Source organism: Manis javanica, chromosome 18, assembly GCF_040802235.1.
Source record: "Manis javanica isolate MJ-LG chromosome 18, MJ_LKY, whole genome shotgun sequence".
Lineage (NCBI taxonomy): Eukaryota > Metazoa > Chordata > Mammalia > Pholidota > Manidae > Manis > Manis javanica.
Window position 1 is genome coordinate 19,604,936 of NC_133173.1, and position 20,647 is coordinate 19,625,582.

General features: G+C 52.1%; 1 protein-coding gene and 6 non-coding genes across 7 annotated transcripts in view; all 7 read left to right on the forward strand.

Annotated features, from left to right (window-relative positions):
* The first annotated feature begins 5,284 nt into the window (after positions 1 to 5,284).
* Positions 5,285 to 5,374, forward strand: LOC118972076 (small nucleolar RNA SNORD116). The gene has a single exon (XR_005060887.1). It is a non-coding gene; the product is annotated as a small nucleolar RNA SNORD116 (small nucleolar RNA).
* Positions 5,375 to 7,576: 2,202 nt separating this feature from the next.
* Positions 7,577 to 20,647, forward strand: part of LOC108405747 (uncharacterized) — a 51,524-nt gene continuing 38,453 nt past the window's right edge. Inside the window, exons 1-3 of the mRNA XM_073227179.1 lie at positions 7,577 to 7,657; positions 10,176 to 10,305; positions 12,837 to 12,947. Of these exons, the coding sequence (XP_073083280.1) occupies positions 10,190 to 10,305; positions 12,837 to 12,947 (227 nt within the window). The 5' untranslated portion in view covers positions 7,577 to 7,657; positions 10,176 to 10,189. The remainder of the gene's footprint in view (positions 7,658 to 10,175; positions 10,306 to 12,836; positions 12,948 to 20,647) is intronic.
* LOC118972071 (small nucleolar RNA SNORD116) lies at positions 7,902 to 7,996 on the forward strand. The gene has a single exon (XR_005060882.1). It is a non-coding gene; the product is annotated as a small nucleolar RNA SNORD116 (small nucleolar RNA).
* LOC118972078 (small nucleolar RNA SNORD116) lies at positions 10,549 to 10,642 on the forward strand. Its single transcript, XR_005060889.1, has one exon. It is a non-coding gene; the product is annotated as a small nucleolar RNA SNORD116 (small nucleolar RNA).
* On the forward strand, positions 13,194 to 13,286 carry LOC118972073 (small nucleolar RNA SNORD116). The gene has a single exon (XR_005060884.1). It is a non-coding gene; the product is annotated as a small nucleolar RNA SNORD116 (small nucleolar RNA).
* On the forward strand, positions 15,800 to 15,894 carry LOC118972077 (small nucleolar RNA SNORD116). The gene has a single exon (XR_005060888.1). It is a non-coding gene; the product is annotated as a small nucleolar RNA SNORD116 (small nucleolar RNA).
* On the forward strand, positions 18,380 to 18,474 carry LOC118972079 (small nucleolar RNA SNORD116). The gene has a single exon (XR_005060890.1). It is a non-coding gene; the product is annotated as a small nucleolar RNA SNORD116 (small nucleolar RNA).

The window sequence follows — 20,647 nt, forward strand, 5'->3', positions numbered from 1 at the left end:
GCCACAGACCAATGGAACAGACTAGAGAATCCAGACATTAACCCAGACATATATGGTCAATTAACATTTGATAAAGGAGCCATGGACATACAATGGCAAAATGACAGTCTCTTCAACAGATGGTGCTGGCAAAACTGGACAGCTACATGTAGGAGAATGAAACTGGACTATTGCCTAACCCCATATACAAAAGTAAACTCAAAATGGATCAAAGACCTGAAAGTAAGTCATGAAACCATTAAACTCTTGGAAAAAAACATAGGCAAAAACCTCTTAGACATAAACATGAGTGACCTCTTCTTGAACATATCTCCCTAGGCAAGGAAAACAACAGCAAAAATGAACAAGTGGGACTACATTAAGCTGAAAAGCTTCTGTACAGCAAAAGACACCATCAATAGAACAAAAAGGAACCCTACAATATGGGAGAATATATTTGAAAATGACAGATCCGATAAAGGCTTGACGTCCAGAATATATAAAGAGCTCACCCGCCTCAACAAACAAAAAACAAATAACCCAATTAAAAAATGGGCAGAGGAACTGAAAAGACAGTTCTCCAAAGAAGAAATTCAGATGGCCAGCAGACACATGAAAAGATGCTCCACATCACTAATTATCAGAGAAATGCAAATTAAAACTACAATGAGGTATCACCTCACACCAGTAAGGATGGCTGCCATCCAAAAGGCAAACAACAACAAATGTTGGCGAGGCTGTGGAGAAAGGGGAACCCTCCTACACTGCTGGTGGGAATGTAAATTAGTTCAACCATTGTGGAAAGCAGTATGGAGGTACATCAAAATGCTCAAAATAGACTTACCATTTGACCCAGGAACTGCACTCCTAGGAATTTACCCTAAGAATGCAGCAATCAAGTATGAGAAAGACCAATGCACCCCTATGTTTATCGCAGCACTATTTACAATAGCCAAGAAGTGGAAGCAACCTAAATGTCCATCGACAGATGAATAGATAAAGAAGATGTGGTACATATACACAATGGAATACTACTCAGCCATAAGAAGAGGGCAAATCCTACCATTTGCAGCAACATGGATGGAGCTGGAAGATATTATGCTCAGTGAAACAAGCCAAGCAGAGAAAGAGAAATACCAAATGATTTCACTCATCTGTGGAGTATAAGAACAAAGGAAAAACTGAAGGAACAAAACAGCAGCAGAATCACAGAACTCAAGAATGGACTAACAGGTACCAAAGGGAAAGGGACTGGGGAGGATGGGTGGGCAGGGAGGGATAAGGGAGGGGGAGAAAAAGGGGGGTATTAAAATTAGCATGCATGGGGGGGTGGGAGAAAAGGGAGGGCTGTACAACACAGAGAAGACAAGTAGTGATTCTACAACATTTTGCTATGCTGATGGACAGTGGCTGTAAAGGAGTATATAGGGGGGACCTGGTATAGGGGAGATCATAGTAAACAAAATATGCGTCATGTAAGTGTAGATTAATGATAAAAAAAAAAGCAGTTCCTGTGTTGTGACCTCCAATGAGTTCTACACAATGATATAAAGGGGATATAAAAGTGTAGGCAAAGGGTCTCTTTGTGTTTATACAGAGGATCAAAGCCTAATTTGGCTACCCCGAAAATGAACTAAGATACGATATGAAAAAGAACTTCTGACATCAGCACTCTCGGGAAGACTCATGCCAGAAGATGACCATCAAAAAACCCCAACAAAGATCCATGCGCTGCTACAGGTGTAGATGCACTCATCCCACCAGTTCCTGGACTTGCCATGGGAATGAAAAAGGAGATATCTAAGCTGGCCTGTGCATACAGCAAAACAACAAATTTGACAGGATCTAAACTGTTGGATCTCAACCAAGAATTAGGAGAAGTGCAAATTGTAGTGCTCCAAAATCTTACAACTACAGACTATCTACTGTTAAAAGAACATATGGGATGTGAACAGTCCCCAGGAATGGGTTGTTTTAATTTGTCTGATTTCTCTCAGACTGTTCAAGTTCAGTTGGACAATATTCACCATATTATAGATAAGTTTTCACAAATGCCTAAGGTGCCTAACTGGTTTTCTTGGTTCCACTGGAGATGGCTGGTAATTACAGGTATGCTTTGTTTATGTAACTGTACTCCTATTATGTTAATGTGTGTGTGCAATTTAATTAGTAGTTTAAAACCTATACATGCTGAATTTACTCTACAAGAAGGTATGTCAAAGAAGTAATCAATCTTCCCAGGTTTTCTTCCACCTGCTACTTCTATAGCTTTTCTTCTTCCTTCCTAATTATAACCCTTAAGTAGAATTCGTGCCTCATATCGAATTTACCGAGTATCATAATTCTTCCAAGTGGTAAAGACACCTCAAGACAAATGCTGGGCATAGAAGCCACAGGGCATAAAATATGCAAAGAAGTAAAAAGCTAACCTTTTCAAACAATAAGGCTTCTCTCTCACTTACCAACTTAACATTTCCCTCTATGGCCCCAGGAGATGACTGGTTAGCCAGAGACGGGTAAGATTCCTCAAGGGAGGAACAACCTAAGACAGGCACAGTCGCAGGGGGGCCATCAGGTGAGAAAATATCAGGTGAGAAAATGGGGCTCAACAGAGGTGAGGCTTAGAACCTCCGCCCCCCCCCCCCCCGTTCTGAGAGAGATCTTCTGCATACGTGGATGTTTTATTGCCCTTGTCTAGCTTGGATTAACACAGTCTACAGGCACACACCTGATCATCTACATTTGCTCTCTTACAACACTAAACTATGTTTTCTACCTTTATCTTGTATCTACCTACTACTTCAGCATTTTATTAAAAATTAATAATAATAAAGAGAGAAATGTGGTATCCACATATAAATCAAGTATAAAAATCAAATGAATATTCATATTTGAACTGTTTATAGTTCATAATGCATGATCAAAACCAAAGGCCTCTGTGATGACTGCCCTTGTAATGTTCACCATGTAACTTATTCACTATGTAAGAATTTGTTCTCCATGTAAGAACTTGTTCATTATGCTTCAGAAGATTGGAGACTGACGAAAATTAGGCTTGGGGTGGATTAATGATTGTGCATTGAGCATTGACCCCCCTATACAGAATTTTATTGTGGTTAACAACCATTTGATCAATAAATATGAGAGATGCCCTCACAAAAAAAAAAAAAAGGTACACACTTCCAATTGTAAAATAAAAAAGTAACTAGGATGTAATGTATAGCATAAGGAATATAGTCAAAATATTGTAACAACTTGGTATGGTGATAGCTGGTACCTAGAATTATCATGTATATAAATGTTAAATCACTGTGTTGTACACCTGAAACTAATGTAATACTGTGTGTCAACTACCCTTCAATAAAAAAAAAAAAAAGATAACCAGTGACAGTGCATGGATACAGTGTCGACATTAACATCAGATCCATGGTTAAAAAAAAGGTGTACATGGAGTATGTGTGCTCTGGTCAGAAAGTGTGGTTATGAGATATGACTTGATGGCCCATTTCAGTAGCCCTAGTGGTCAAAAGAACATCCCAGCTTTTGTAGTCACTAATCTGCTGTTGAGTAGCAGGACTTGAAGTCAGGGATCTATGAACAAGACACGTTTTTTCAGGTGCTGAGTTATCTGCATAGGAACACGTACACATACTTGCATTGATTCCTTCATTCTTGGTGCCTCCCATCAGATATAAATGAGGGATAGAGGCAGAAATAAGCATATGAAAGATTTAACGTAAGGAAAACATTGGCATGGATCTTTATACCTGAGAACTGTGTTTCCTTCTCAGAGTGAATTTCAATTCTCTACTCTTCTTAACTGGACTTGGAATTAAGTCTTCTCATTGTAAAGGAAGAGAAGTCCCATTTATACACAACGATGGGTGGGGGTGGGGCATAGGAGTCCCAAAAGGGTGTGGACAAATGAAAAAACTTTTTCTTTGCTAATGACAGAAAACATTATTTGCATCAAGTTTTCAATTAGATGTAAGCTTTCATAGAGATAATGTGGTGCATTACATGGTCCGCAAACCAACAATGACATGTGTGGTAATACTACAGTAGTAGATGGACTTGTCAACTGGCTCAGTGGTTTCAACTGGTTATGTGTAAGAGAGGTAGTGGAAGCCAAGAAGACACTCCTTTAGAGAAAGACACTATGTGTCTGAACATTTCCTTGGAGGTCCGGGAACGCAAAGCCGCTGGGTGTGGACATGCCACATGCCTGGAGAGGAGAGGGTCCTAGTTTCAGTGGAGCTGTTCCCCTGGTCAGCCGGCTGCCCTCCCCTCTTGCTTGAGGGCCTCATGGCTTAGTGATCATGAGCAAGCGCCTGACCTGCACCCCCTTGGGGCCCTGAAGAAGGGGCCAGGCTCTCTCAGGCCAGGAGCCATTCCCTCAGTGGTCGCAGCCTGTATGTCGGCGACGACCTTGTTTCTGTGGTGGCCGGCTATTCTTCCAGTGCAGCTCACCTGTGTGTGTGTGTGTGTGTGTGTGTCACAGCCTGCAGGGACCCAATGTTCATGCTGACATCACAGGCACAGTCTGAGTAAAGTGTGTAGTAGAGTCCTCGTGCTCGTGTGGGAAAGTGCGTGTGAGAGAGGGAGTCTGCAGCCTATTGCAGCAGCCCCTAGAGGTTAAAGGTGGTATCCTCATTGAAGTCGTCAGTCTCTGGCCTTTGCAGGCAAGTTGAGGGGCTAGGATCTGTGTGTAGCCTATGCTTTTTCAAAGGTAGAGGCCTCCACATTCTCATGCTTACACTCACATTCACACAGACCTGAACAGCGACCTTCTCTCATGGCCTCATGCACACCTTCCATCCTACCTGAGGGACAGAGGGACAGGATAAGTAGATGCCAGTCTTCCCATGGGCACCCATCAGCAGCAGATCTTGTGGCATGAGATCCTGGGCAGGTTTCTCAAGCATGCATGTGGTTTCTCAACACTTCTCAGGTGGACGTGCCATGCGAGGCTCACCACTGACAAAGAAGCGAAGTCCTTCCTCTCCTGTGAGGACCAGCAGCACACAGGAGTCTCACGCAAACCGAGGCTCAGCTCATGAAGGTAAGCGTCCCTTTGCCCCACCTTCTGCTGTTGACTCTAGGATTTGGTAGAGGTGCCAGAGAGGCTGCTTTCCAGCACGTGCCCAGGGGGACGCAGCTGGGGCTGTAAGACTGGACTGCATGTTCCTCTTTCAGTGGCTTCGTTGGGATGATCCAGGCTGCCACAGGGGGTCTGAGTTCACTAGCTGATGGGCTGAGCACCCAGCCTGGCTTGTTATATTATCCAGGGTCCCAGAATGTGCTTGGATCGATGATGACTCCCTCTTATGCATTCCTTGGAAATCTGAACAAAATGAGTGAGAACCCTCTACCGTTCTCATCGAAACTGAGGTCCAGCACGTTAGCTCTCCCAGGGACCCGAGGAGTCAGGGACAGCTTCCTCCAGATCAAATGCATGCAAGCACTGCCCTGCAGCTCAGCATGGGAGAGAGTGGCGTATCCGGGTCAGGGGCTTCATGTTGTTAGTTTGGTGTCCATGAGTCTGTGGACCTTTGTGGAGTGGCCAGTCCTGGCTGGCATGGCGACCAACTCCCATCCGATTTCTAGGCTAGGCTGCAGGGAGTGTGCATTGGCATAGTCCTCATGAGCCTGGGGCTTGGAACTGCTGGCCATGGCCCTGCTGCACACACAGCCCCTGTGGTTTGCGTGTGGGAGCAGAAGGACAGAAGCTTCCACTGGTTTGTGATGAGATCCCTGGCTTACTCCAGGAGCGATACCTGATCTCCCCTTTGCCTCAGTGGGAAAATGGTAGTGTGCTGTGGGGTGTGGGGCCATGGGCAATGGACATGGTGGTGGCACATCTGGTGGCAGCTGCCCCCCTTCTGTCTCCTGCTCGCCCAGTCTAGGGGCCGGTTGCCCAGGCGTGAACTGCAGGAGACCTGGCACTGAAATCGTGAGACTGTTTAACCTGGTGGCGTGGACTGGGATAGATGTGCACATACAGGAGAGGTCACAGTGTGATTGCATGTGCTCCCATGGGATGTAAGCTCTCCTGCTGTGTCTCCCGCTCTTCAAGGCTTTCCCAGCATTTCTATGGACCCTGATGGGCCTGCCTGTGGCTGTGTTCCAGGGAAGGCGTAGGGTCCCTGTGTGTGGCGTTGGGCTGATGACCTGTGGTCACTTGACATTTCATTCCAGAGTAATGGTACTCAACAGATTTCTTCTTAGTGGCTTGAAACACTGCACTGGTCCTCGAGCACCATCTGGACATGCCTGGTGCTGACCACCTGTTATACTTTGGTCCTGATGCTCCACCGCGTTGGCACTCGGATTTCACGATTTCACATGGAAAGGACTGCTCGAGGACCGTCTGTTTACCCTGGCTCATGTGGCTGACGTTTTCTCGTGGCGGCGATTGCATGTGTCTGTGGAAACCTGTGGAGTGGCATGGCAGAGACTGAGGGCTGCTGTCCCAGACTCACTGCCATGGACAGACGCCTGCCTTAGAAAGTGTCCACGTCTTTGGATGCAGGTGATCTATCTGGTCTCAGTCTTTCGCTTGGGTGTGGATGAAGCATTTGTGTCCTGTGAGATTGTTTGTGGTGCCAGTGAGCCAAGGGAGGGGTCATTGGACGCATGCCCAGAGGCCCCACTCTTTCAAAGTCACACTTGGTAATGGTAGTGCCTCCTGAGAGTCACTGGCCCCCATGGATGCCTAGTGTTGAGGCTTCATGGTGGCAGAATTGCCTTGCATGTTTGGGGATGCTCCTTTGGTCCACAGAGTCCAGTGGGGTAACGTTTCTTGGTATCTCAGGGCCCCAAAGTGGCTGCCTGAAGGACTGCCAGATCCCTGACAGGGAAGGTGCCCTGCTTTCCCTGAGTGTCTACCTGGGTCTAGGGATGTGAATACCTCCCACCTCTAGGTTTCCCAATGGCCCAGTGAGGGCAGGAAGGCCTGGTCAGCATAAGCATGAGCAAGGCCTTCAGTCCTTGGCCCCCTGTGAGGGATACAGGCTGTTACCAGACGCTTGTGCATTCCCGGTGCCATGAGCCTGAATCTCGATGGATTCCTGGTTCCTGTGCTCTCTGGGCTCCCGTGAGGGTTCGGTTGCCCTGTCACAGGCCGTGGGGCACAGTGTCCATGTTGACAGTCATTCACAGTCAGGGAGTGGTGGTGCATGGGGTTGGTGTGCTTTGGTCAGAAGGTGTGGCTGTGAGGGAGGCGTGCCGTGGCCTGTGTCAGTAGGAAAGAGAGGTCAGCAGTGGCACCCTCCTGTTAAGAACATTGGCCTCTGGCTGATGGTGGCAGACCATGAGGTCTGGCATCTGTGCACGGGGCTGCCTCATGTTGGCACACTAACATGCTCCCACACGCACCCATGGTCACACTGGCCCGCACCCATGCTATCACATCTGCCTTCAGACATTCCTAAGGGACAGACGTGCAGACAGGAGTCTCACCCAGGGGAATCGCTGCATGGGTGTGGTTCCCTGATGACCTGGGTCCCTTTGCCCATGGAGCACGTGATGTTTCTTCACTTGGCAGATGCATTGGCCAAACAAGGCTCGCTGTCATGAAGGAGGAAGACCTTCCTCTTCTTTGATGAGTGTCCATGTGCAGCAGCCCTGAAGAGTTGTTGCCCAGCATGGGAACCACCCCCATCAATATCTCGCAATGGTAAGCATTCCCCTCTGTGACAGAAGGTTGAGTAGTTGCATTAGGATTTTGGGGAACTCCTAAGAACTGCTTGTTCCTGTGAGCCCTGTGGAGTGCGGGGTTTCACTCCAGGGATGGATGATGGTTCTTACTCAGGGGTGTGTTTCTGGGTCCTCCAGGTGTCTGTAAGTCTCCCAGGCCATCAGCATGCCTGCTGAGATGCCCAGCCTGCCTTGCAAAGGCTCCAGCATCTCAGAAAGTGCTCGGATCGATGATGACTCCCTCACAATGCATTCCTTGGAAAATCTGAACAAAATGAGTGAGAACTCCCTACCGTCATTCTCATCGGATCTGAGGTCCAGCACTGTGTCTCACCCAGGGCAAGCAGGAGAGAGGGATGGCATCCCCGCAGTCACAGGGGTGCAAACACCCACCTAGCTCATCAGCTTTGGGGAGCCTGCCTTCTTTGGGTCAGTAGTGTTGCTGCATCAGTTGGGTGTCTGTGGGCCCGGGGTGGGGCCTTGGTGGAACTGGTCCACGTTGGTAGGCACTGTGGCCAGCTCACACCTTAGATCCAGGAGACCAAGAGTGTGGCCTTGGCAGAATCCCCGAGAGCTCATGGCATGGATGTGTGCCGGCCGGGTTGCTCTTTGAAACATCCTCCCAGGGTGGTGGTGTAGGCGCTGAAGGCAGAAGATTCCACTGGCTTCTGATCAGAGACCCTGGCTGGGCACTAAGCAATCCCTGTGCTTGGCTACTGTCCAGGCAAGGAAATGTGAATAGCCCCTGGGGTTCAAGGCAGAGAACAGATGCATTTGGCAGTAGGACTGCAGCAGATAGACCTCTTGTGTTTTACCTGGCCACCAAATGCAGGTGCCAGGTGGGCAGACATGGACTGTGGCATAAATGTGATTCCACAGCCTGTAGCAGCTGCTGGGCACAAAGGGCAGAGCATGGAGTGGACATGTCAAGAGGATGGGTTGCAGTGTGGTTGCACAGGCTTCCATGGCATGCACAGTCTGGATTGAACCTGGTGCAGTCCTCGGCTTCCCAGGGATGCGTCTGGGTCATGATGGGGATGTCAGATGGTGCCACCCAGGGGGTGCATGTGTGGGGTCTTACAGGAAATGAGCACTGCTCACTTGGTGTCCCCATTCCAGGGTAGTGGTGGACAAACGGTCCTCTTGCTAGGGCCTTGAAGAGATGCACTGGCCCACGGCTGCCAGCCGGCCACCCCAATCCAGAGGACTTAGAAGAACAAGCCCTTTGAGACTTTGTCCCCATGGGAGGAGAGCTTCTCAGGAGAAGGTGTAACTCCAGGAGGGACAGCCTCTCCTGGCATTGGTGGCTTCTCAATGTGGCATAGGGTTGTGAGTGGACAGCTTTCGGCAGGTCAGAGGCCGTGAGTGCTACAGTCTCAGAACTGTTGTGTGGACAGACGTCCCCCAAGGACGAAATCTTATCTCCTTGTGTGGTGGATGTGTTCGCTTGGTCAGCAAGCCCTTGTCATCCTGGGTGAAGTGTTTGTGCTCCTAGAGGTGGTCTGTGTTGTCATCGTGTCACGAGAGAGGTGCCACGTGGCATCCTGAGCACTGGGCTCCTGCAGCCTCCTGATCCCTGGTGGCCGTCCCCCTGATGCCCTCGGCCCTCCTTGCGAACTGTTTTGAGGCCATTTCTTGGAGACGACGCCTTGTGGATGTGAGGGGGCAAGTTTGCGAGACGTAGCAGTTGTGTGGGTGTTGCCACAGATGTCAGCAGCCCAAAACATAGTGGGGGGTTGGGGGGCAGGGGTGGAAATGCCAGGTCCCCACATGGGAACATGACCTAGGAAGAATCGGGCTGTAGCCGGTCAGGGTGGCTCCAGTCCACCCATTCCTGTTGGCTGTCCTGCCTGCCCTCTGAAGGCTGGGCTTGTTGGCTCCAGTAGGGTACATGGGCACCTGGCCTGAAGTCACTAGACCACTTCAGAAGAGATGGGCTGCTTCTGCCCCATGCTGGTTCCCAGGGGTGCCAGCTCTGATTCCCATGGTTGTGTCAGTGCAGTGGGCGCCCTCTCTGCCTCAACTGCAGTTCCACTGGGGCATCTGGCAGGGACACAGAGTGTCTCAGTCGGTTTAGATCCACCATCAGGAAGAGGATGTACCCAGTGTGCCTGTGCTTAGGTCAGGAGTGGCTGTGAGAGAGGCAATGTGTGGCTTATCAGAACAGCGCCTGGAGGTGAAGCTTGGCCTTCTTCCCATGAAGACACAGGTTGGTCATCCGCCCGGCAGGGCATAAGGATAGGGATCTGTGTGCAAGGCTTGCTTTCTCAGGTTCTCTGGGCTCCTCCCTTGACCACCCACTGACACACCCACACATATGTGTATACACCCTAACCCACTGCCTTGGTATCCCTCTAGTCCAAAGTCTCCCCAGGTTTAGCTGTACAGGGCAAGCAGAGACACATGTCCACCCCTGGGGAAACTTTGGCATGGATTATGTTACCTGAGAACATGCATACATCTTTCCAGCTGACAGGCGGTTTCTCTACACTTCTCAGGTGGACTTGCCGTTATGGTCGCCACAGGCAAAGGAAAGGCGAACATTTTGAACAGCATGGAGAAAGCCATGTGGGTGTTGGGATGCTGCTTGCCCTGGGTGCGCCCTGTGGCTGTGGATCACGCAAGGCAGTAAGCATCCCCTGGCCCCAAGAGCTGCCACACACTCTTGTCACAAATCTGCCTAAGATGCTACTCGTGTTCATGTGTGCCACGATGTGTGCAGTGCTGCCTCCAGAGTGGTCTGACAGCTCCTCTTGATCAGTAGCGAGCGTCTGCATTGCCCAGGCTGCTGGAGGGCCGGGAGGGGACTGGCAGGCCCTCACTGCCTCCCAGCCTGCCTTGATACACTTCCTTGCATCCCACATTGTGCTCGGATCGATAAGACTCCTAATAATGCATTCCTTGGAAAATCTGAACAAAATGAGTGAGAACTCCTTACTGTTGTTCTCATCGAATCTGAGGGTCCAGCACGTTTGTTAACCCAGGGGCCAGAGAGGTCAGGGACAGTTTCCCTGAGGCCACACTCATGCACCACAACCAGGGAAGGAGCCTGGAAGAGCCTCCCGTTGTAGGGCCGTTAGTTTTACCACCTTAGCTGGGTGTCCATTCCCCGGACGTCCAGGCTGTGATGGCCTGGAGGCCAGTTTGCATCAGTGTCCAGGGAGTCAGAGATGGTGGCATTGGCCTAGGCCCAGGAAGAAGATGGCATGGATCTGTGTGGGGTGGCATTCCGCTTCCCGCGTAGCCCCTGGAGGTCTGAGTATTCGTGCTGAAGAGCAGAAGTTTCCGTGGTTTCTGACGGGAGCGTTCTATGCCAGGGGAGGCAGAGCACGAGGCCTGTCCTTGCCACTGGTCCCGAGGAGGAGAGCTGGGAGCCCATGAGGTGGGAGGTTGGAAGTGAGGGAGTCCTGGGCCCTGATGTGGTCCATGTGCTGGCTGTTCTGTTTCCCATCCTCTCCCAGCCCACTCGTACGGTGGCCGGCCCTGCACTGTGCAGATATCCCTGGCACTGAGGTCAAGGCACTGTGGTGGCTGACGGCCTCTATGGGGCTGGAAGAGCCCAGGGACGGCATGTTATGATGGGGTCACATGTGCTTCCATGGGAACTGCCGTGTGGTTTTGAGGCACCCCCTGTCAGAGCATGTGGTCTAGACCCTGACATGCCTGCCATTTGCTTCCTACCACTGAAGGCCTAGGGTCCACGTGTAGGGCATGGCTCTAGTCGACACTGGTTCCCGTGCCCCGTCCATTCCAGAGCCAAAGCGCTTGAGCGCTCTCTATGCAGTGGGTGGAAGAGGCCACTGGCGATGAGTGGCAGCTGGCTTCCCCAGGTCTGTGGGTTTGGTCATATGTCCTGTGACCATGTGTCCCCCAGGACTTGGTGTATCCAGGCCAAAGCCTTAATAAAGGAGAGCCTGTGTTTCCTGGCACAGGGGACACAATTCTCTCAGAGAGCTGGCGCTGACTCGTTGAAACTCATGCACATGGGAGAGACCCGGAGTGCAGAGGCCGCAGGCGCCCTGCAATTGACAGACATCTGTCTGTCTAGCATGGTTAATGTCGGCGTCTCCTGGTTCAGAATATGGACAGAATTTCCCTTCTCCCACTGGTCTTCATGGATGATGGCTGTGAAGGGTTTGCTGTAGGTACCCATGCGCAAGGTGGGGTCCTCACTTGAATCCTGAGGGTGCTGCCCAAAGAGAAGTCAAGCTCCACTGAGCCTTCCGTCCCATTTCCCTATGCTTGCCTCTCCTGCTGCATGTGGGTAAGAGTTGCATGGCAGGAGTCGGGGTCGCGACCTTGCTGGGCACTCGGATGCTCCTTTGGACAAGGCAACCACGTATCTGAATGTTTCCTAGGAGGTCAGGGAACCCAAAGTTGCTGGGTGTAGACATGCCATGTGCCTGGAGAGGAAAGGGTCCTAGGTTCATTGGAGCTGTTCCCCGGGACATGGTGGGCAAGCACAATGTGTAGTCGGCTGTCGTCCTGTGTTGCTTGAGGGCCTAGTGGCTTAGCATGAGCAAGTGCCTGACCTGGACCCCCATGGGGCACTGAAGATGCAGCTGGACTCTCTCAGGCCTGGAACCATTCCCTCAATGGTCCCAGCCTGTATGTCAGAGATGTCCTTGTTCCTGTGGTCGCTGGCTGTTCTTCCAGTGCAGCTCAACTGAGTGTGTATGTGTGTGTGTGTGTGTGAGTCACAGCCTGCAGGGACCCAACGTCCACACCGACATTACACACATAGCCTGACTAAAGCATGTAGTAGAGTCTGCGTGCTTGTGAGAGAAGGTGCATGTGACAGAGGGGGTCTGCGGCCTATTGCAGCCACCCCTAGAGGTCAAAGGTGGCATCCTTCTCTTTGAAGTCCCCAGTTTCTGGCCTTTGCAGGCAAGGCAAGGGGCCATGAATCTGTGCATAGCTTATGCATTTTTGAGGGTGGAAGCCCCTGCATTCTCAGATTCATGCTCACACTTGCATGCAGACCTGAACAGCGACCTCCTCTCATGGTCTAATACAGACCTTCCAACCTACCTGAGGGACAGAGGGACAGGATAAGCAGATACCAGTCTTCCCCTCTTCACCTGTCAGTAGCAGATCTTGTGACCTGAGATCCTGGGCAGGTTTCTCAAGAATGCATGTGGTTTCTCAACACTTCTCAGGTGGACATGCCATGCAAGGCTCACCATTGGCAAAGAAACGAAGTCCTTCCTCTCCTGTGAGGACCAGCAGCATGTGGGATTCCCAGGAAAACTGAAGCCCAGCTCACGAAGGTATGTGTCCCTTTGCCCCAGCTTCTGCTGTTGGCTCTAGGATTTGGTAGAGGTGCCCGGGAGGCTGCTTGCCCACACGTGCCCAGGGGGAAGTGACTGTGGCTGTAAAAGTGGTCTTCATGTTCCTCTCTCTCAGTGGCTTTGTTGGGATGATCCAGGCTGCCAGAAGGGTTCTGAATTCAGTAGTTGACCAGCTGAGCCACCCAGCCTGGCTTGTTATGTTATCTAGTGTCCCAGAATGGGCTCAGATCAATGATGACTCCCTCTAATGCATTCCTTGGAAATCTGAACAAAATGAGTGAGAACCCTCTACTGTCGTTCTCATCGAAACTGAGGTCCAGCATGTTAGCTCTCCCAGGGACCCCAGGAGTCAGGGACAGCTTCCTCCAGGTCACACACATGCAACCACCGCCATGTGGTTCAGCATGGGAGAGAGTGGTGTATCTGGGTCGGGGGCTTCACATGTCAGTTTGGTTTCTGTGAGTCAGTGGACCTTGGTAGAGTGGCCAGTCCTTGCTGGCATGGTGGACAGCTCCCATCCCATCTCTAGGCTAGGCTGCAGGAAGCATGCATTGACATAGTCCTCATGGTCCCGGGGCTTGGAACTGCTGACCATGGCCCTGCTGCACACACAGCCCCTGTGGTTTGCGTGTGGGAGCAGAAGGACAGAAGCTTCCACTGGTTTGTGATGAGATCCCTGGCTCACTCCAAGAGCGATACCTGATCTTCCCTTTGCCTCAGTGGGAAAATGGTAGTGTGCTGTGGGGTGTGGGGCCATGGGCAATGGACATGGCAGTGGCACTTCTGTTGGCAGCTGCTCTTCTTCCGTCCTTTGCTCACCCATTCTCGGGGCCGGGTGCCCAGGCATGGTCTGTGCAGGAGACCTGGCACTGAAATCAAGAGGCTGTTTACCCTGGTGACCTGTACTGGAAGGCATGTGCACACACAGGGGAGGTCACAGTGTGATCACATGGGCTCCCATGGGATGTAAGCTCTTCTGTTGTGTCGACTGCTCTTCAAGGCTTTCCCAGCATTTCTGTGGACCCTGACGGGCCTGCCTGGGGCTGTGTACCAGGGAAGGCTTAGGGTGCCTGTATGTGTTAATGGGCTGATGTCCTGTGGTTGCTTGACATTTCATTCCAGAGTAATGGTACTCAATGGATCTCTTCTTAGTGGCTTGAAACGGTGCCCTGGCTCTTGGGCACCAGCTGGACATGCCTGGTGCCAACCACCTATTGGACTTTGGTACTAATGCTCACCTGCTTTGGCACTCAGATTTCACATAGAAAGGATTGTTCAAGGAGCCTCCATTTTCCCTGGTTCATTTGGCTGACGTTATCCCATGCAGGGGTTTGCATGCATCCATGGAAGCCTGTGGGTGTCATGGAGACTGTGAAGGCCACCTTCTGAGGCTCACTGCCATGGACAGACACCTGCCTTGAAAAATTGGGAAATGTTCACATCTCTGTACATGGGTGGTGATCTGGTCTCATTCTTCCACTTAGTTGTGGGTGAAGCATTTGTGGCCTGTGAGACTGTGGTGCTAGTGAGCCGAGGGGGAGTCATTGGACACATGACCTGAGGCAGACCCTTGCAATGTTGTACTTGGTGATGATGGCAGTGCCTCCTGGCAGTTATTAGCCTTCATGGATGCCTAGTGTTGATGCTACATGGCAGAAGACTTGCCTTCCATGCATGGGGATGCTGCTTTGGTTCTTGGAGCCCAGTGGGGGAACATTTATTGGCATGTAAGAGCTCCAAAGCACTGGCTGAAGGAATGCCGGACCCATGACAGGAAGGTTCCCTGCTTTCACTGCATGTCTCCCTGGGTCTAGGTACGTGAACACCTCTCCTGCTCTCCAGGTGTCCCGCTAGCCCTGGTAGGGCAGGAAGGCCTTGTCAGCGTGACCATGAGCACAGCTTTCAGTACATTGGCCCCCCAAGAGGGACAAGGGCTGTTCCCTGGCCCTTGTGGATTCCCAGTGCCGTGAGCCTGTATGTGGGTAGATTCCTGGTTCCTGTGCCCTCTGGTTTCCATGAGGTTTGCCTGCCCTGTGACAAGCCACAGGGCACAGTGTCGATGTTGACCAGTCATCCACAGTCAGGGAGGCGTTGGTGTGCTGTGGTCAGAAGGTGTGGCTGTGGCAGAGGTGTGCTGTGGCCTGTCTCTGTAGCCAGGAGAGGTCAAGGGTGACATCCTCCCATTTAGAGCACTGGCCTGTGGCTGCTGGTGGCAGACCATGAGGTCTGGCATCTGTGCAAGAGGCATACCTCGGTCGGCACAAGAACATGCTCACATGCGCACACACTCTCACACTGGCCCACACTCGTTATATCACACCTGCTTTCAGACATTCCTAAGGGACAGATGTGCAGACAGGAGTCTTGCCCATGGGAAACGCTGCATGGGAGTGGTTCCCTGATGACCTGTGTCCCTTTGCCTATGGAGCACGTGATGTTTGTTCACTTGGCAGACACATTGGCCAAGTGAGGCTTGCGGTCATGAAAGAAGAAGACCTTCCTCTACTTCGATGTGCATCTGGGTGCAGCAGCCCCAAACACTTGTCACCCAGAATGGGAACCATGCCCCTCTATGTTCACAACAATAAGCATTCATGTGTGTTCCAGAAGGTTGAGCAGTTGTATTAGGATTTCACAGAACTGCCTAAGAGCTTATATTTCCTGTGAGCCCAGTGGAATGCGGGATTCCACTCCAGGGATGGTTGGCAGTTCTTCTTGCTCAGGGGCATGGTGCTATGTCCTCAGGTGGTTGAAAGTCTCCTGGGCCATCGGCTTGCCGGATGAGATACCCAGCCTGCCTTACGAAAGCTCCAGCATCCCAGAAAGTGTTCAGATCAATGATGATTCCTTCATAATGCATTCCTTGGAAAATTTGAACAAAATGAGTGAGAACTTGTTACTGTCGTTCTCGTCAGATCTGAGGTCCAGCACTTTGTCTCACCCAGAGCAAGCAGGAGAGAGGGATGGCTTCCCCGTGGTCACAGGGGTGCAGATGTCCACCTAGTGTGTCAGCTTTTGGGAGCCTGCCTTCTTTGGGCCAGTAGTGTTGCTGCATCAGTTGGGTGTCCATGGGCTCCAGGGTGATGCCTTGGTGGAACTGGTCCATGTTGGAGGGCACAGTTGCCAGCTCACACCTTAGCTCCAGGAGTCAGAAAGTGTGGCCTTGGCAGAGTCACAGTGAGCTCATGGCGTGGGTGAGTGTTGTCCAGGTTGCTCTCTGAAATGAACTCCCTGGGCGGCTGAAGGGCAGAAGCTTCCCGTGGCTTCTGATCAGAGACCCTGGCTGGGCTTTGAGCAATCCCTGTCCTTGGCTATTGTCCTTGTTAGGACATGTGAATGACCTGGGTTTGGAGGCAGAGCTGCCGTGGTTAGGGCTCCCGTGTTTTGACTGGCCAACAAATACAGGTGTCAGTTCGGCAAACATGGACTGTGGCCTGAACCTGCTGGTGCAGCCCGCAGCCTGTAGTAGCTTCCATCCTGGGCACAAAGGGCAGAGCATGGAGTAGACAAATGGAGAGGATGGGTTGCAGGATAACCACACAGGCTTCCTTGGCATGCACAGCCTGGATTGAACCTGGCACAGTCCTCCTCTACCCAGGGATGTGTCTGGGCCATGTTGGGCCTGCCAGATGGTGCTGCCTAGGGTGCATGTGTGGGGTCTTATGGGAAATGAGCACTGCTCATGCGGTGTCTCCATTCTAGGCTAGTGGTGGACAAACGGTCCTCTTACCAGGGCCTCAAAGAGACATACTGGCCCACAGCTGCCAACCTGCCACCCCAATCCAGAGGGCTTAGGGGAACAGGCCATTTCGGCCTTTGTGGCTGTGGGAACAAAGCTTCCCTAGTGAATGTGTAACTCCAGGAGGGTCAGCCTCTCCTGGCACTAGTGGCTCTTCAGCATGGTATAGGGTTGTGAGTACACGCCTTTGGGAAGACCAGAGGCTATGAGTGCTGCAATCTGAGCAGCATGGTATGGACACACATTTCCTGAGGAAGAAATTTTGTCTCCTTGTGCTGTGGGTGTGTTTGCTGGGTCGGCTCCCTCTAGTCATCCTGGGTGAAGTGTCTGTGCTCCTAGAGGAAGGCTGTGCTATCAGCACATCGTGGGAGGGGTGGCACGTTGAATCCCATAATGGCCATCCTCCCTGATGCCCTTGGCCCCCCTTGTGCACTGAGCTTTTGGGGCCACTTCTTGGGGAAGATGCCTGTGGACATGAAGGGGCAAGTTTGCGAGAGGCAGCCAGTTCTGTGGGCGTTGCCTCCAAGGGCAGCAGCCCAAAACAAAGCAGCAGTGAAAATGCCATGTCCCCATATGGGAACATGCCCTTGGGAGAATCGGGCTGTAGCCGGTCAGGGGGGCTCCAGTCCACTGTTCCTGTTGGTTGTCTTGCCTGCCCCCTGAGGGCTGGGCTTTTTGGCTCTGGTAGGGTACACGGGCACCTGGCCTAAAGTCACTTGGCTGGCCCCTTCAGAAGAGATAGGTTGCTTCTTCCCAGGCAGGTTGCCAAGGGTGTCAGCTCTGATGCTCATGGTTGTGTCGCTACAGAGGGCATTGTTTCAGCCTCAAGTGCAGCTCACCTGGGGCAGCTGGCAGGGACACACAGTATCTCAGTTGGCTTTAGATCCACTACTGGGGACAGGTTGTACATAATGTGGCTGTGCTTTGGTCAGGAGTGGCTATGAGAGAGGGAACATGTGGCTTATTAGAGCAGCCCCTAGAGGTGAACCTTGGCCTTCTTCCCACAAAGGCATGGGTTGGTCTTCTGCCCTTGGGTGGCAGGGCATGAGTTTAGGGATCGGCACACAGGGCTTGCTTTCTCAGGTCTCTGGGCTCCTTGTGTGACCACCCATGCATATGTGCACATCCCCCGCCCGCACTGCCTTGGTATCCATCCAGGCCAAAGTCACCCCAAGGTTCAGCTGTACGGGGCAAGCAGAGGCAAGTGCCCACCCTGGGGAAACGTTGGCATGGATCTTGTTACCTGAGAACCTGTGTATGTCTTTCCAGCTTCAGGCAATTTCTCTATACTTCTCAGGTGGATATGACCTTTTGGACACCATGGGCAAAGGAAAGGCCAATGTTTTGTCCAGCATGGCCAGAGGTCATGGGTGTCAGGATGCACCTTGCCCTGGGTGCACCCCATGGCTGTGGCTTTCTGAAGGCCGTAAGCATCCTCTGGCCCCAAGAATGGCCATGCACTCTTGGATGTCACAGAGCTGCCTTACACACTATTCATTGCATGTGTGCCATGGTGTGCAAGGTGTTGCTTCCAGAGTGGTTTGACAGCTCCTCTTTATCAGTAGCCAGCCACGGTGTAGCCCTGGCTGCTGGAAGACCACGAGGGGATTGGCGTGCTCACACTGCCTCCCAGGTGGCCTTGAAACACTTTCTTGCATCCTAGAAAGTGCTCAGATCGATGATGACTCCCCCATAATGCATTCCTTGGAAAATCTGAACAAAATGAGTGAGAACACCTTACCATCATTCCCATCAGATTGGAGGACCAGCACATTTCTTCATCCAGGTGCCAGAGAGTTCGGGGACAGTTTCACCCATACACCCCCAACCCAGGGAACAAGCCTAGGAGAGCCTCCCATTGTAGGGCTGGTATTTTCACTACATGAGTTGAGAGTCCATCCCCCAGAAGTCGTCAGTTCACTGGCCAGGCTGTGATGGCCTGGAGGCCAGTTTGCTTCCCTGTCCCAGGTGTCAGAGATGGCGGCGTTGGCCTAGGCCCAGGAAGACGATGGCATGGATCTGTGTGGGGTGGCATCCTGCTTTCTGTGTAGCCCCTGGAGGTCCGAGTATTCATGCTGAAGAGCAGAAGTTTCCGTGGTTTCTGACAGGAGTGTTCAATGTGAGGCAAGGCAGAGCTTGAGGCCTGTCCTTGCCCCAGGTCCCCAGGAGGAGAGCTGGCAGACCTGTGGGTGGGAGGTTGGAGGCCAAGAGCATCCTGGGCCCCAGCGTACTCCATGTGCTGGCTGTTCTGTTTCCCATGCTTGCCCAGCCCACTCATATGGTGGCCGGCCCTGCACTGTGCAGATATCCCTGGCACTGAGGTCAAGGCACTGTGGTGGCTGACGGCCTCGATGGGGCTGGAAGAGCCCAGGGACGGCATGTTATGATGGGGTCACATGTGCTTCCATGGGAACTGCCATGTGGTTTTGAGGCACCCCCTGTCAGAGCATGTGGTCTGGACCCTGACGTGCCTGCCATTTGCTTCCTACCACTGAAGGCCTAGGGTCCACGTGTAGGGCACGGCTGTAGTTGACACTGGTTCCCGTGCCCCGTCCATTCCAGAGCCAAAGCGCTCGAGTGCTCTCCCTGAAGTGGGTGGAAGAGGCCACTGGCGATGAGTGGCAGCTGGCCTCCCCAGGTCCTGTGGTTTGGCGAGCATTCCGTGTGACCGTGTGACCCCCTGGGTCTTGGTGTGTCCTGGCCAAAGCCTTAATGAAGGAGAGCCTGTGTTTCCTGGCACAGGGGACAGCCATCCTCTCAGAGCGCTTGTGCTCACTCACAGAAACTCATGGGTGTGGGAGAGACCCAGAGTGCTGAAGCCCCCGGCGCCCTGCCACGGACAGACGTCTGTCTGTCTGGCATGGTAGATGTCGGTATCTCCTGGTTCAGAATATGGACAGAATTTCCCTTCTCCTGCTGGTCTTCATGGATGATGGCTGTGAAGGGTTTGCTGTAGGTACCTATGTGCAAGGCGGGGTCCTCACTTGAATCCTGAGAGTGCGGCCCAAAGAGAAGTCGAGCTCCACTGAGCCTTCCATCCCGATTCCCTCTGCTCCCCTCCCCTGCTGCGTGTGGGTGGAGTTGCATGGCAGGAGTTGGGGCTGTGGCCTGTCAGGGCACTGGGATGCTCCTCTGGACAAGGCAACCGAGTGTCTGAATGTTTCCTAGGAGGTCAGGGAACACAAAGTCGCTGGGTATAGACATGCCATGTGCCTGGAGAGGAAAGGGTCCTAGTTTCATTGGATTTGTTCCCTGGGTCATGGCAGGCGAAGACCACCCCCAGCCGGCTGCCCTCCCATCTTTCTTGAGGGTCTAGTGGCTTAATGAGCATGAGCGAGTGCCTGACCTGCACCCCCTTGGGGCCCTGAAGAAGGAACCATTCCCAGTGGTCCCAGCCTGTATGTCGGGGACGACCTTGCTCCTGTGGTCACCAGCTGTTCTTCCAGTGCAGCTCACGTGTGTGTGTGTGTGTGTGTGTGTGTGTGTGTGTGTGATAGCCTGCAGGGACCCAATGTCCATGCTGACATCACAGGCACAGCCCATGTAAAGTGTGTAGTAAAGTCCACATGCTTGTGTGAGAAAGTGCATGTAAGAGAGGGAGTCTGCCGCCTATTGTGGCAGCCCCTAGAGGTCAAAGGTGGCATCCTTCTCTTTGAAGTCACCAGTCTCTGGCCTTTGAGGGTAAGTTGAGTGGCCAGGGATCTATACATATCCTACAGTTTTTCAAGGGTGGAGGTCCCCATATTCTCATGCTTATGCTCACACTCACACACAGACCTTAACAGCCACCTTCTCTCATAGCCTCATGCACAACTTCTGTCCTACCTAAGGGACAGAGGGACAGGATAAGCAGATGCTAGTCTTCCCATGGGCACCCGTCAGCAATGAATCTTGTGACCTGAGATCCTGGGCAGGTTTCTCAAGCATGCATGTGGTTTCT